The 17303-nt window shown below is 37.6% G+C and overlaps 1 protein-coding gene across 1 annotated transcript in view; it reads right to left on the bottom strand.

The window, feature by feature from the left end:
• Positions 1-381: 381 nt before the first annotated feature.
• Positions 382-17303, bottom strand: part of AMD1 (adenosylmethionine decarboxylase 1) — a 23103-nt gene continuing 6181 nt past the window's right edge. The window contains exons 2-9 of the mRNA XM_004673768.2: positions 6250-6336; positions 3840-3966; positions 3241-3343; positions 2290-2332; positions 2044-2188; positions 1840-1932; positions 1608-1763; positions 382-1245 (exon numbers count right to left, since the gene is read on the bottom strand). Coding sequence (XP_004673825.1) covers positions 1105-1245; positions 1608-1763; positions 1840-1932; positions 2044-2188; positions 2290-2332; positions 3241-3343; positions 3840-3966; positions 6250-6336 — 895 coding nt within the window. The 3' untranslated portion in view covers positions 382-1104. The remainder of the gene's footprint in view (positions 1246-1607; positions 1764-1839; positions 1933-2043; positions 2189-2289; positions 2333-3240; positions 3344-3839; positions 3967-6249; positions 6337-17303) is intronic.

The raw sequence follows: 17303 nt of genomic DNA, 5'->3' as shown, positions 1-17303 counted from the left end.
TCTATAAAATCATGGTGTGTTGAACAGATGAAGTTAGAACACTCATAAAGTTAGAGAACTTCAAACCACAACATGACAAAAGTAATGATTCCGCTTTGAACAAAAGTTCAGGAAATATTATTAATGGGAATTACTAGAGATGGTTACTAAAATAAAAGTTACAGGGAATGATACAAGGCAGACCATTAAATCCAGTCCTGCCAGTATGTTCTACTATCAAATCTTATTTGCTAATCAACACTGGAAATTCAGTTTTTCCCTATCTTCAAATAGAGCCTGTGCAAATTAAAAAAAAAAAAAAAAATCAAACACCCTTCACCTTAAAGTTCAGCTTCCACTACCCCACCCCCACTCCCCTGGGATATATTAGTAAAAACCCAGTGTAATAGTGTATTGCTTTATTGGGGTTGAGGGACAGGAGGAAAGGAGAGGGATACTATGGTTGGGTAAGGGATGAAATCAAAAAGGAATACAAGTTCAGGAAGCAATAATGTTAAAATAGTAATACACAAAACAGGTAACTGCAATCATTTTCTTAAGAGGACTCAATTCGTGGAAGAAAAACTTTAATTGCGGTTGCAAAAAACATCTGTATGAAGTAGAAATTGGTTTCAATAACATTAGTAGAGAATACGTTCTAGAAAGTGGAGGTAACAATGTAAAATCCTGGCAGCAGTTTAATAGAATAGTCCCATATGGTCAGGCTGAGGCAAACATCTAATGAGGACGAAAGCCTTGTCTGTGGGGAATTTTGGATGATACCTGGAGAAATATTACATTGCGCATAAACCAAATTGAATTGTTTTCACAAGTGTTGTAAAGTTTCATATAGTAAAAGGTTTTTTCTACATGCACTTCAATGTCACAGCAAGAGTGGCATAGGATACCTAAACACAGAAGAGAGCATTCATGCAAGATATCTAACTCCTTGATATAATAATGCATACAATTCAAAATGATTACACTATCATTACATCTAGGGCTTTCTGCAACTACAAGGTGGTGGGTATGGAAAGCATGGCCCCTGGTATCATTATCTAAAAAGCAGCCACCACCTTCTTCTATGTGTGTTCTCTTTTTGCGTTTTTTCTTCATTTTTCTTAATCAACTCTGCTGTTGTTGCTGCTTCTTAGCAAAACTGGTAAAAACAAAATTGTAATCATTGAACATAGCGCTCTGGCAATCAAGACGTTTAAAACCTTCAATCTTCTGGGGCGAAGAAAGCACTGTGCGACATTTAGAACTCTGGAGGAAAAATAATTTTAATTAACCATTAGTACTACTTCCAATCTGAAGTATTTTCAAACAAAACAGTCATGCAATAAACGTGAGGCAACTATCTTAATCAAACTGGCGTTTTGAATACTAGTTGCCTCCTTATGGGCCTCATGGAATAGGACCACATTGTGGACTCCAACAGGACAGGCAAGAAGAACCCATTTAGGCTGCATATCAAAGGCCAACAGAAGTGTAAATAAACACATATAGGTTTTCTCATCTACCAGTAACCTCAATTACTTCAAATAGCAGTACCTCTGGATATCTGATTAGGATGACATGCCCTCCACATTTCCTGTAATTTCTGGGTCAGTAAGAGAGCAAATTACCTGATTTACAAACAGGGTGGTCACAAATTTTCCTGGCTTGAAGACTTCCACAACTTTCCTGATCAGGTCATCATAGGAGGTCTGACTTAAGTTTGTTTCAAAGCTAACATAAGAAAATTCTGGTTCTGGAGTGATGTGAATAGTCCAATAAGTTCCCTAAGAGAAATTTTATATTAATACAGGAAAGGGCACAGTGAAGTATTTAAGTAATTATTAAACCAATGTTACTCACATCCGATTTCATTCCATTCATCGAATACCCGCAAGGATTGAACAGTGTGGCATCGATGACAGAACCTGGTATCAGGTCACAAATTCCACTCTCCTGAAAAAAACGACAAAAGACCAAATTAAATACACATTTGAAAACTAAACTGTGACTGCTTTAAATATTGGTTAAATAGAAGAATCCAGAATTGTTACTGAAAATGCGTACACGAGTGACATCCTTTGCAGTAACACCATCTTTCATGTAGAACTGGTCCATAACTGCTGGGTCAAGCTCACTCATCAGTATTTCCAGGGTTTGATCTGGCTGACTGATTACCCGACTCTCTGGGAAATCCAAAGTATACAAGTACCTATATAAAAGAAACAGTTTCTAAAAATGACATCTGATAGCTTAAAAAAACTCATATAGAACTACAACAAAAAAAAGTCCACAAAAATATGTCCAACATACCAACAGTCAGAATTCATACGTCCCATACAATATGCTGCTCCATCTGTTGAGGGAAGAGAATTGTGAAATAAATGGTAACATATAGCCTCGAAAGGATGGTTTATTTCTATCCAACAGGCAGGATGATACTACTTGCCTATTAGAAATACCAGTGAAGGTAAATTTACTTGGGTAAAATTCACACGTAGGCTGGAATCCTGCTCCCCCACCCCACACTCTAAAAGATTTTTACTAGCTTGTCCTTTTAGAGATCCACTCAGTTAATGAGTCAGTTGTCACTCTAAGCAGTACTGAGAAAATTGTGGCTCACTTTCCTTTTAATGCCATCAGTAAATAAAATTTGGTCAGCCTAATACATGTCCATTTTATGTATTGTTTCTTTTTCTGTACTGTTTCAAAGCCTCAAGCAATATAATAAATAATATTTAAAGTAAACTACACTCAATGCTCTGATATATACTAGCATGGTGTAGTATTCGATGTGAGAAACACAAATTAGATTTTCTTCTAAAAACACTACAAAAAACCAAAAAAACAAAACAAAACCAAAAAAAAAAAAAAAAAAAAAAAAAAAAAAAAAAAGGAAAATCATTCCTGTAAGTGACCTTGTATAAAGAAAGTTATTAAACAGACTGATGAACGGGAGCCTCCTAACAGATTTATGAAATCACTGGATAATTTTCTGGATGAAGAAACAATGGCTTTCATAACCATTATGTTAGAAATAATTCCGACTTTCTCTTCTTACTTTTCCAACAATGACCTCAGGTGCACACATACATATAACATATACAACAAACTTTCTGATCAGCCATGTAGATATGTTTGCCATAACTATATATACAGTATGTGCTGCATTTATTATGCACATGTTTGCTTACATATAAAATCTCCAAATGACACGCCCTCTAAATTCTAAGAAAACAGGTTTCAATTCTAATTTAAACTTACTGGGGAAAATTGCATTAAGGAATTCTATTTCTTCCTGGAAATTCCGGTGTGGGTACCCTTGGTGAGAAGGCTTCATGAAATTCTTACGAGAATAAAAGAAGCTCTAAAAAAAGAGAGATAATTTCACATACAGAATTCTATCATTTTCTTAAACCAGTCAACTATATCATGCATCTATCTATAGCTATATCCCCAACAATGACATTTAGCACAGTCTTCCTTAATATGTCAAATGAACATGGAGTCTTTTACTAACCAACAATCTAAAATGAAGGTCACCGTATCAGTGAGCAAGATCTTGGAGTCTGAGATTCATGAGTCTTGCTTTCCCTTAGTTTGTCTACCATGCATAGTAACCATATTATGGAGTTAACTATCAAGTATCTCTGGTTTATTTCTCTTTCCCATTTGCTTTATCCCAGTTCATTCTGCTTCCCTCCGTATTTCCCTGTTCTCAAGCAACAAGCAGAACATGGTATGAGCATCTTTACATGTTGCAACTGAAGCAGCAAGAGTGAGTGTGTGTATTCTAAACCTATCACAAAACTGAAATTTATGGCTGGGGAAAAAAAAGAGTAAATAATGTTTTTATTACTTACTTGAATTGAGTCAAACCCACTGTAATCCCTAGCAAGTTTCAACAGGGGAACCAGTGCTTTCAGCAAGAGGGTGGTACCACATGTCTTCAAAATGAAACGTCTCTTGGAGACAAACATGCTACTCTCACTGTAAATGAAGTCACAATATTATAATGATGTTTATATAGTACTGATACAATTAATTATTGGGCTGTCATTCAGAATGTAAACTTTTGGCTAGTGACTTTAAACATAAATAATTACAAGTAAGTAAATAATATTCTATAGGGTTCTTCCACTTCTAATATAAATAGTTTAAAGTTCTAGAGCTAGGCCCTCCCTCTCAGGTGGCAGATTCCTGGCCAGGGAGGTGACCCACACGGTATGGCAGACCTCTCCAGTCCCACCTGCTGCTCCCCTCAGCAGTGTATTTCAGTTAATCTGACTGTTTGGCTCCCCACTCTGTTTCTGGAGAATCTTCTCACCCTCCTGCACTGCTGGCCTGTACCCCAGTTCTTGTGTGCATGAGTAAATAAGTCTTTAGGGGAAAAAACGTTCTAGAGCTCACAGAACTAACCTTTGGATTAGGTACAAAGCATATAGCTCATTACATAAACCTTTTACTACTAAACTTTCTCATTACCCATCCTAAGACATTATTACTGAATTCATACTATGCTGCTTCTTGTACCACTCACTCTCACATGTATTTTTGTAACAATCTCATTATTTCTTTCATTAGATAATAAGCTCTTTGAGGAAAGGAGTATTTGTTTTTATTTGCCATCATATCCCTTAGGGCTTGGCATAGAATAAGCATTTGATAAGCATCAGTATATGTATAACAAAGCTTAGGAAAAACAGAACTTATTACCTTGTTCAATCCAATAGGCCCAAGACCCATTATAATATATATAATGAGCATTAAGTACATTTGAGCCATGAACAATAGGGGTTTAAATTATGTGGATAATCACTTTCTAATAGGCAATATAAATTCTTGGCATTGATAAATACAGGACAGTAGTATAAATGTATTATCTCCCTTATGAGTTTCTTAGCATTTTCTCTAGCTTAAAACTTTAAGAATACAGCATACGATACATAAAACATACAAAATATACCTATTTATAACTTGTTATCAGTAAGGCTGATGGTCAACAGCAACTATTAATTAAATTTTGGGGAGTCAAAGATTATACAAGCATTTTCAACAATGCAGGGGTTAACCCTGAGCCCAAAATACACTATTGAAATCTCAACTGTATTTTCTTTTCAGATTTTATTTATCTATGCATACAAGAAATGGGGTACAAGCTAGAGGTATGGGGGGACAGAGAGTAAATGGATTCACCAGAAACAGAGTTGGGATCATAACAGGACTGAGTGAAATACACTGCTGAGGGAACAGTGGGCCAAACAGGAGAGGTCTGTTGTGCCATGTGGGTCAACCTCCCTGGCTGGAGATGGAACTCATGCTGCAGTGGCTGCAGATAGCTTCACAGTACTGTTTTGACTGGTTGTGCTACCAGGAGGGCCCTCAACTGTTTTCTTGAATGTATTTTACACCTATAAAAGGTTCTCTTATATATGGCAATCTTGTTACGTGTGGGGAAACTAAATTTATCTGAAGTTGTGATACTGAGAGTCATGTACAGAGCGAGGACAACAATGTAATGCCATTCTACTCTTCCTTATACTTTCAGTTAAAAACATGGATAAGGGGCCCTCCCTGGTGGCAGAGTGGGTTAAAACACAGCACTGAGAAGCTAAAGCCACTTCCACATGAGTTCAATTCCCGTCTGCCCCAGAGGTAATCCACATGGCGAGGCAGACCTCTCCTGACCCGCCCACTGCTCCCCTCAGCAGTGTACTTTGTCAATCTGCCTGTTCTGCTCCCCACTCTGTCTCTGGTGAATCCTCTCACCATTCACATCTCTGGCCTGTACCCCAGTTCCATATTAATAAATAAATCTTAAAAAAAAAAAAGATAAATAGGGGGGGCCCTTTCTGGTGGCACAGCAGGTTAAAGCACAGTACTAAGAAGCTAAAAAAGTTCCATTCCCACCCTGAAGGTGATCCACATGGTGCTGCAGACCTCTCCTGACTCACTCACTGCTCCCCTCAGCAGTGTACTTGGTCAATTGGCCTGTTCTACTCCCCACTCTGTCCTGGTGAATCTTCTCATTACCCCTGCACCTCTGGCCTCTATCCCAGCTCCGTATGAATGAATAAATAAATCTTAAGTAAACAAAACATGGATAGGTAAAGTTCATTTTCTGTACTGAGATACTTGAGTAGACATTTTATTTTATACTACATTCGTAAAAATAAGTATAGAACTAAGATCTTGAGGGACAATTTGCTATTCCATGTAAAGTATGATTTAGACTGGAAGTTAGCTAAGTAGCAAATGTTTTATAGGACTTACCTGAGTACATAAGCTTCCTGCTTGTCAGTTTTTGTCACACTTATGATCGAACATTGCACATCCTTCAAAAGAATATCCCACTCGGACCTATTATTTAACCAAAAAGAGGATAGTGAATAACATTACTTACAAAAATTACAAAGAACTACTAGTACTTCTTCTTTGGTGCGTCTACTATAAAAGTAAAACAAAAATATTTTCAAAGGACAGCTTAAAATGACCAGATTAAAGGCTAGAAATGTTTTTAAGCTTTTTTTTTTTAAAGAACATTTTTTTTTAAATGCATTAAAGAGCTGGGGTGCAGGCCAGAGGAGCAAGGGGTAAGAGGATTTACCAGAGAGAGGGGGGAGAAAAACAGGCAGATCCACTGAAATACACACTGCTGAGGAAAACAAGCAGGGAAGACAAAGAGGTCTACTGTGCCACGTGGGTCAGCATCTTGGCCAGGGATCAAACTTGTGTTGCAGTGGCTGCCAATAGCTTCATAGCGCTGAGAGTTAACTACTTGTGCCACCAGGGAGGCCTGGTTTTAAAGCTCTTCATATTTGGTAGGTCCATTTTTCTATACCCAAGAAAATGGTATATTATGAGTAGGGCTTTCTTTTCCAGTTAAGAGAAATCTTGGACACCACAACCAGGGTATTTCAAGATAGGAAATAATAAAGCAGGAATATTTTCTATATATAGAAATAGTTTCTATATCAAAACCATAAACAGTACCAATCAATCCTGCTAGAATTCAGTGCCTATTTTACCAGTTTGCTAAAAGAAATTCCTGTGGTCCAATGGGGAGTTTTATGACCAATCACAGAAGGCAGTAACTCCTAAGACGGCCAAAAAAACTGAACGATACCTGAGAGCTGTATGAAAAACGTCAACAAGTTAGGCTTGTTAATGATTGGTCTATATGCTCACCACTTTACAAAGCAATATGTAAACAGCTAACAATTGCCATCTGTCCTTTTAGAACTTGCTACTGCTCATATAAAGCAAAAATACATTACAAGACATTTAACTAGGCAATGTTTCCGTTTACTTTTAATTAAAAAAATTATAATAAAAGATCACAATTTGTAGTAAGCTGCAATTAAGATTCAGTTCTGAGTAAAACAAATTTAGTCTACATTAATCCTTTTAATTTAGATACCTAAGCAGTATTTTCATTTTCTGAGAGTCCAAGTTTGTAATAGCCAAACATCTCAGAACTCACACATTTCAACTCCACAATAGGCTTTAATGCAAAAAACTAGACATAAAAGGAAACATAGGGCTCTTATGGAAGCTATTACTTTTCTGCTCAGTTCACAACTTGCAATTACCCCAACTTAATTTATGTTGTAGGAAGTAAAAGCCAGGCTCACAGGATCACTAAGCTATGTAACATACAAAAAAATTGACCTGCTACAGTAAGAATTCAAGTAATCAATATGAAGTATTTTGTAAATAATAGAGAACAGCCACTCTGAGTTTATCAGTGAATAAATTTTGGAGGTCAGGGTCTTTAGAGCTTTCTCAATAATTCAGCTCTTTTAATAATGCTACCTATTAATGTCATTGCCTACTCACTTCCCACTAGAATTTAGCTTTTATAATCGCTTCTACCCTACTGTGCACATATTAAAGAATCCTTTCCTACCACTCATTCTCAATTATTTATACTAATACTTAAAAAAAAAAAAGATTTATTTATGCACACAGAACTGGGGTACAGGCCAGAGGTGCAGGTGTGGTGAGGTGATTCACCAGAGTGGGGAGCAGAACAGGCTGACTGATGAAGTGCACTACTGAGGGGAGCAGTGGGCCCCCTCAGTGGGCGGGTCAGGAGAGGTCTGCCGCACCATGTGGGTCACCTCTGGGGCGAGGATTGAACTCATGCTCAAGTGGCTTTAGCTTCTTAATGCTGTGCTTTTACTTGCTGTGCTACCAGGGGGGGCTCTATATTCATACTTTTAAACATGTTCCATGTTATGTTTTTAATTTGCTTCTTTTCTCTATGCACGTATCTGATTTATCCTTAGATAATTTCAGGCCTTTAGAAATTTATCCTTGGAAAATTTCCCAGCTAGCTCAATTTTGAAGTGATTGTTGGCTAAGGATTAGTTATTGAATTTCAGGCTGTCAGTGAGTTAAAAACTGGGCTTGAATACTATGTATCTCAATACAGGACACCTTGGAGTGTTTCTCTGGAGAATCCTGCATGTCACTATTTTTCAGTTCTTTGATGAGAAAGGAAGGTTACCTAAATATTCCATTTTCCTTGCCTGGACAGAATTAAGATTTTTGGTAAACAAATTATATTAAAGGCTAGAGATCTCACAATATAATCTCCATATAGTGACTACTTCAACAGCACATGCTTGGTTCCTCATTTCAGAAAGATCCTATTTTATTTTCTCCAGAATTTTTATCTAATCTTCAGATCTCTTGGCACCCCCTTTTTCTTACCGAACTCAGGCAAATTTCATAAAAATAAAATCCTGACATGTATAGATAACAGAGACTGTGCATTCTGAGTTTAGTCACACTACGCCATTCCATTAGCTACTCTCTCTTCCTAGAAAACAGTGTACCCATTTACTTGTTCACCAAATCAAGCTATTTGTGTTTAAGAGAACAGTATAATTATGCTGAAACATGCAAACTGACTTTTAGCTCTGGTACTGCTGGAATGGACATACACCTGTAACACTTGTCCCTCCTATCTTCTTCCAAATCACCCACTATCCCTGCCAGATCACATCTGTCATGAAATGGTTTTAAAACTCAAGCTGCTTACCAAGCCGGAAGAGTTTATGTCAGGAAGACTATGGAGAGGTGAAGAAGTGATCCAGCAAAGAAGGCAATTTGTGGGGCCCTCCCTGATGGTGCTGCGGGTTAAAAAATGCAGCACTAAGAAGTGAAAGCCACTTCAACATGAGTTTGATTCCTGCCTGCCACGGAGGTGACCACATGGTGTGGCATGGCAGACCTCTCCTGACCCACCGGCTGTTCCCCTCAGCAGTGTACCTCATTGATCTGCCTGTTCTGCTCCCCACTCTATTTCTGATGAATCCTCTCACTGCCCCCATTCCTCTGACCTGTACCCCAGTTCTGTATGCACAAATAAGTAAATCTTTAAAGAAAAAAAAAAAAAAAAGAAGGCAAGTTGTGTAGTTATTTTAGTATTCAAGTCAATCCTACCAGTCATTCCAAATGGCTAGGGACTGTTTTATTGTTTCTACCCCATCCACTTGTTTAACCTGGCAACAAATATTCTGATTAGATCCTGAGGACTAGTTAGAAAACTACCAATAGCCTTAAAAAATTTTTAAATCTAGCATCTCTGGTGGCACAGGGTTGAGTCTCAGCACTAAAATAGCCACAGCTTGGGTTTGATTTCAAAATATTAAGCTTTTAAGTCTGTCCCAGTGTCCTCAGATTCTATTAACTTCCTCATTCAATCTTTCTCCTCTGTTATGCAGACTGGATGACCTCTAATGGTTCAAGTTCCCTCATCTCCTGTGATCAATCCATGTGTATTTTTGGACCCACCTTCTAAAAGTGTTATCTTTCTATAGAATGAAAATGATAGCTTTTTAAAAAATATTAATTTGCATTACGTTGAATGTGATGTCTAATAACTTGGCTTTTCTTTTCAGAGTGGCTTAGAATTTCCTGGTATTCATATGGCCAAGTAATTTTTAGTTGCACCTTGGATTTTTGATTATGCTATAAAAGTTAAAGTCTAAACCAGTAGATCAAAACATCTATGCTTAAATCATCGATAAAAATTTATTTAGCAGGCTTCACTGCTATTGCCTCAGTTCAATTCCCAGCCAGGGAGCTGAACCACATGGCACAGCAGACCTCTCCTTTTCACCTGTTGCTCCCCTTTGCAGTGTATTTCTGTAAAATCCACCTGTTCTGTTTCCTACCCCCTCTGGTCAGCACCCAGAAAAGAAAAAAAATTGTTTTGGCAGGTAATCAAACTAGCTGAATTCAAGTCTTCAAGTCTTAACTACGCTATGGTTTTGGTTCAATTATGGAAGCCTTTACTGTAGCATTCGGCTCTATCCTACTTAAGATATGACACCTAATGACTAGCCTAGAACTGTAGGTGATCTGACTGACATGCTGTTTAGGGTCAGATGCTTATACTAACAGCTGGGGGTAGGGGGATTGGCAATCACCTAAGTCTTTATAAGATCATTTCTTCAGCTTTCACCTCTCCATTCTCTCCCTGAAAATTTCTGGATTAGGAGTTGTAAGGCTTCCTTTTCTCACTAGAACAAAAAGGCTTTAGTTTCTTCACTCTGCAGCAGGCTGACTCTGACTGTGTCATCCTCTGGGGCCAAGTGGAGAGATGTTAAAGAGGGAAGAAAGCAACAGGGATATCCCAATGCTCTTTTTTCTGAACACATTTCTTCTGGTCAGAAAGCACTGCCCCTTCCTTTGTAGCTTTAGGCATCTGCCTGACTGCCACAACTGCTAAAGGACAGAGTTCTGACAAGAGAGAAGGGGCAGGGAGAGAGGGAGGAGAATTAAAAAACAAAAAAGGGATTTGTCCCAACTCTCACTCCCTCCACCCATTCTTTCTTTGCCAATCAGAAAATTGCACGAATCCACGATTCTCCTTGGAGTTCTTTGTGTCTTTACTTAGTGTGCAGTTCCAGATTTCCAGGAGTCTATACCATCCAGGAGAAATCAAAGGAAAAATAGAGAGGCAATCATAGCTGGTTCAGTGGTATTTTGAGTTCTGGTTTCTTTCTCCAATTCCCTTGCAAGCTTTTCAGAGTTCTCAGCTGCTCATGCACTTTGGGTTTTAAATTTCATTTACTGAAAGTAAAACTTACCTATTCCATCTTTGGTGATAGCACTGGGCCTTAATCCTATGCCACCAGGGAGGTCAGAGAGAAAACACCTAACCCAAACACAGCTGTGTAAGGTCTATGAGCCAAGTAATTATAAAGATAATCTTGGTATACCAACCTCCAAAAAGAAATGCCATGGAAATAAAACCAAAGATGTCAATACAGCATAATAATTGGCATCAAAATAGCAGAGAACTGCAGCAAATTGTTTTATCGCATTTTTAAGAGGTGGGAAAGAAATTAAAAAAATTTTTTTTTATCCTAAGTACACCCATTCATGTATACATTGAATAGTTGCTTTTTCCCTACAAGGGCAGAAGTGAGAGTTGCAACAGAATGTTTGTGGCTCCTATTTTAAAGAGGTTTTATCAGTGCTCTCCCTTATGTCCAATTTTAGCAATCAAAAAGACAGTTTGTCTTATACAGTTGACATTAAGTTATATACCTATGGTTGATACTTAAAGTATCAATTTAGAATGCCACAGCAAACTTAGCAAATGATGGTGGAACTAATATGTGCTTTGTGCCAAAACACACACCTGGACTGAGAATTACTATTTTATACTATAAATTATTTTTTATACTATAACCTATTTTATAAAATAGTTTTTTCTGGCAATGTTTGTTATTAGCCTTAAATTTCAAATATGTTCATATTTCAGTTAACAAGACTGAAAATTACTTTTAAAGGCATTCAAAAAAGCAATGACTTAAGATACTTTTAGAACAAAGAAATAAATGATAAATGACCTTCATCACTATTCCCAAAGAGGTAAATGTTAATACCATGCCAAATTTCAGAGTTTTCTTTAGATTTATTTATTTATGCATACAAGAACTGGGGTACAGGTAGGGGTGGGGTGGGGTAAGAGGAGTCACCAGAGACAGAGAAGAGGTAGACTGAGTGAAGGACACTGCTAAGGTTAGCAGTAGACGGGTCAGGAGAGACCAGCAGTGCCATGTGGGTCACCCCCTGGCAAGGAATCAAACTTGTGCTGCAGTGGCTACAAAGCGGATAGCTTCATAGTGCTGCACTTTAATCCACTGCACCATGAGGGCCCAAATTTCATAGTTTTCTCAAATAGGCCTAGTTCTATTAAAAATTCAAATAGGGGAGCTGTGCTTAGAAGGTTTAAAATACAACTAAAGTGAATTCTATGCCATCTGATTTCAATAAGACTTGAAATGGCCAACAGCTTTTATTTTTTTTTATATATTTTTAAAGATTTATTTATTTATGCATACAGAACTGGGGTACAGGCCAGAGATGCGGTGGGTGAGAGGCTTCACCAGAGACAGAGTGGGGAACAGAACAGGCAGATCAACGAAGTACACTGCTGAGGGGAGCAGCGGGCGGGTCAGGAGAGGTCTGCCATGCCACACCATGTGGTCACCTCCGGGGCAGGCGGGAATCGAACTCATAAGGAAGCAGCCTTAGCTTCTCAGTGCTGTGCTTTAACCCGCTGCGCCACCAGGGAGGGCCCAGCTTTTATTTTTTAATGCAAAAATTTATTAAAAACATAAATGCCACAACTTCAATAAGGATGCCCTAACTACCTGGAAAAGACAGTTTCTTCATCAAATAATGCTGGAAAAACTGGATACTGAGTAAAATTAATTCGAACCTTTATAAAATGACTTGAACCCTTATAGCACTATCTATAAAAATTAGCTCAAAATGGATTAAAGACCTACATTAAGACCTATAATTATAATGTTCCTAAGGAGGTAGGGGAAAACTACAAACATTAGATTTGAATATGACACAAAAACCACAAAGCAACAAAAGCAAAAACAGACAAATGAGACTATAAACAACTTTTTTGCATCATAATATTCAAAATGAAAAGACAATCTACAGAATAGGAGAAAATAATTGTAACTCATATAACCAATACATACAAAACAAAGAACCCAATTAACAGAGGGGGGGGGGTCAAAGGACTTGGATTGTCAATTCTCCAAAGACCCACAGATGACCACAAGTATATGAAAAGATGAGCAACATCACTATTCATAAATAAAAAAAAAATAGATTACCCCATGATCTAACAATTCTGTGTATATTTCCAAAAGAATTCAAAAACTGTCTCTGAAAGAGATACTTACATACCCATGGTCATTGTGATTCACAATTGTCAGACATAGAAGCAACCCAAATGCCCAAAGGATTACTGGTTTTAGAAAATCTTACAAAACAATGTATTATGCACCTTTACTGGAAGGTATCACATGCTATAAGGACAAATCTAAGTTTTCTTTAAAATGATTTCTTTATTTATGCATACAAGAACTGGGGTGGGGTACATGCCAGAGGGGTGTGGGGGGGGGGTGGAGAGAGAGGATTTACCAGAGGCAGAGTGAAGAACAGAAACACCCTGCTGAGGGGAGCAGGGGGCCAGACAGGAGAGGCCTCCTGTACTATGTGGGCCTTCTTCCTGGCTGGGGAGCCAACTCTGGGTAGTTTCACAATGCAGTGCTTTAATCCCTTGTGCCAAGGGGGCCAAGGCCCCTCTTTTAATGCGTTTCTAAGTGAAGCAAGTCAATCACAAAGGACAAATATGATTCTATCAATACTTACACGGTACCCATAGGCTCTCATTCATATAAGTATCCAAAGTAAGCAAAATCAGGGACAAAAAGTAGAATGGTGGTTAATGAACTGGGGGAGAAGGGAAGGGAAAGTGTTTGGTGTAGTTTGTTTTGTAAGATGAAAAAATTTCTAGAGATCTATTGCACAACAATATGAATATATTTGACAATACTGAATGGTCATTCAAATATGTGCAAATTTAAAGTTATTTTAAAGGCCTCCCTGGTGGAAGGGTTAACAACAAAGATAACAAACCATGGCCAGCCACCAGTCGCTGCAGCACAGTTCAATCCCCAGCCAGGGAACTGACCTACATGGGGTACCAGGCCTGTCCTGTTTTACCCACTGCTCTCCTTCAGCAGTGTATTTTCAGTAGATGGGCCTGGCCTGCTCCCCACTGTGTTTCTGGTGAATTCTCTCACTCCCACACGACTGGCCTACAGCTCAGCTCTTGTATCTTAAAAAAAAAAAAAAAAAAAAAAAAAAAGGTAAGTTATGTTTTTCTAAAACCACAACTTAAAGAAATAAATGACTTGAGAGAACAAAATGCTGCTTGCTGGGAGATGAAGGAAACCCTTTACAGTAGGGTTTTCACTTTTATCACCTGAAGAATTAGATGTTATCTTCAGGTCCAGTAGATCATTCAGGCAGTACTTGGAAATTTGCATTTAAAAGACTTCTGGGAAAACAGATTCTGCTAGTGAATTACTTCTTAAAAGTAAAAATCAGCTGGCTTCAGAGTTATCAAGTAACTATTCCAAAACAACAACAACAACAACAGAACAACTATTTGAAGCTTTCCTGTAGGATGACTTTAATTAGTAGCATGTTTCAGAGATTTCTTACTACAGACTACACTGAAGCCTCACACCTTATCCCACAGATGCAGTCTTTGGGACAAAAGAATCCAAATGCCTAGGATTATGATTCAGCAAAGCCTAGGTTGACCAGAAGTTTAAACATCTTCAGAAAAGTTATTCAAAAAAGTAGACCTACTTTTGTTCAAAGAAATCAACCTAGAATGCACTGCTAATTATAATCACAGTATTAAATTGCCATCACAAATTTTTACCCCAACTCTAATCATTATCAGTGTAATTACTGCCACTTTCGCATGATTACTTTCACTCTGTACTCTGAAAAAGATAGGTGTTTTGGAGACAGCAGTTCAAATTTTAACTGCTGTAAGGAATGTAATGCAAACCTTACTTAATTTAATAGGACTTTTTTTACTCTAGAACACACTAAAAGGTTTTTTGGCAATAGATTGTACATTCCTCCAATGTAAATTACTGATTCTGCAAAACTTTGCAAAGCTGTAGTCAAGGCTTTGGTTCTGGGAAAGTTAATGCTGAGGTGTGATTTACTATCTTTGCAACTGCTCTCACTACTTTAGTGAAAATTACAATATTTCTTTTAAAATTTTAAGCTGGGAGAGGTACCTGCAAAACAACCGACTAGTCATAAGTCTTCAACATTAGAGACTCTAGTTTTCATATTTCACATAAAATGATTGTATTTTTAACCCTTTCCACAATTAATATTCTCTTTACCTCCACTAGAACTTCCCATCTGAAGCTATCTCATTACTAATAAAGAGCCCAGGCGAAACAAAATACAGTCAATTTTATCATGCTATAGGGTTAAATCATCTTTCACCAAAAGATTTTTCAAAGTAGATTTCCCCCATTCTACTCCAATACCTTCTCCCCGCTCCTGCCATTTCTTATAAAGGCTTTTGTTTGGTCCAATATTTTTATCCAGCAGCAACTCGAAAGCATTTTCATATACATTTATTTCTAATCAACATTCCTGAAAAAAAATCTGAAAAATGTGTAGAGAAAATCAGATTAAATAAACCTAAGTTACTACACCTCCTCATCTTTCAGTCTGAAATACTATCTGAAAAATTAGTTTTTGAAGACATCATCTATTTCCTTTATTAACTTGGATATGCCTAGACTAGTAGTATTCTTTTTGAAAAAATACAGTTAAACCAGTATTCTTTTACCCAAGCTTTAACAAACAAAATTTCACTTGGAAAACAAAACAAAACCCAAAGTATACAATGTCTCTCTCCTTTTGTCTCCCCTGAGAAGTTAGTAAGAAAGATTATCAGTAATTTGTTCAGATCACATTCAAGATGTAGTCCACTAGAAGCCCTACGGGAGAGTGGTAAATGTTTAATAGAAAAAGGTGAACATTCAGGAAGAGGGTTCCAACATGACTTGACATTAACCTATGGAAAGATGAGCCAATCCTGCTTCAAGTGCTATTTCTCTCCTACCATATAAAAATACCAGCTCTAGATGGATAACGTATCTAAATATATCTATCATTACCTGGGTATGAGTAAAAATATCTTAAGATACAAAAACTGCTAACCATTAAAGGAAAAATATTGACAAACTGGATTTCATTAAACTTATGAACTTGTTTCTAAAGATCTCATTAATAAAATGGAAAGGAAACCAGTGGGTATAAAATATTTCCAATACACATTACACAGAGAATTCATTTGTTATATAAAGAATTTCTCAAAATTTAATAGGTCAGCCTAAAAGAAAAATTGGCAGGGTCTCCCTGATGGCATAGGCATAATCTGAGCATTATTGCTGTGTCCTGAGTTTCAATCCCTGGCCAGGAAGCTAACCCACATATGGGTTAGCAGACCTGTTTGGCCTGGCTGTTCCCCTTAGCTGTGTATTTCAGTAGGTGGGCCTGTTCTGCTCCCCACTGTCTCAGGTGAATCTTCTCACTCGCACCTCTAACCTACACTCCCATTCTTTTATGTATAAATAAAAATAAATCTTTAAAAAACAGAACAGGCAGAGGGATTTGCAAGCATTTCACAAATGCTACCCCAACGGTCAACATGACAACTCCATTAGTCACATGGAAAATACATATACCCAACAAGAGCAGCTAAAATTAGAAGGATAATACATCAAGTGTTGGACAGATACATCTAACAATTCCACTCCTAATGTATGTCTATCCAATAAAAGTGCAGAAATATTGTTTAATAAAAGACATGTACAAATAGTATTCACAGCAACATATATACATTAACAAACTGGAAACTACTCAATGCCCATTAATATTAGTGTGGCTAAATTGTGGTATATTAACACAAAATACTACCTGCAACAATAGAAATGGTCGAAAAAACCTCAGTGTTGACCAAAAGAGAGGCTTTACCTGGTTCCTTGTTACATAAAGTTCAGAAACAGTAAAACTAATTTACGGTGTATCAAAAGTCAAGATAGGGCCCTCCCTAGTGACACAAAGGTTTTAAGCACAGCACTGTGTAGCTACCATAGCCACAAGTTCCATCCCTGGCTTGGGAGATGACCCACAGAGTGGCAGACTCTCCTGACCCACGCATTGCTCCCCTCATTAGTGTATTTCGGTACATCTGCCTGTTCTGCTCCTCACCCTGTTTCTGGTGAATTCTCTCACCCCCTGCATCTCTGGCCTGTACTCCAGTTCTGTATGTATAAATCAATCTTAAAAAAAAAAAAAAACTTGAATTAGTCTGTAAAACTCCAAAATCCCCCATCTCCGCAAACACTTGTACTAGTCATTTACTTTAAGATGACACAATTTAA

This window comes from Condylura cristata, unplaced genomic scaffold (genome assembly GCF_000260355.1).
Source record: "Condylura cristata isolate star-nosed mole 26May11 unplaced genomic scaffold, ConCri1.0 scaffold00001, whole genome shotgun sequence".
In the NCBI taxonomy this organism is placed as follows: Eukaryota; Metazoa; Chordata; class Mammalia; order Eulipotyphla; family Talpidae; genus Condylura; species Condylura cristata.
This window is presented reverse-complemented; position numbering and strand designations above follow the sequence as displayed.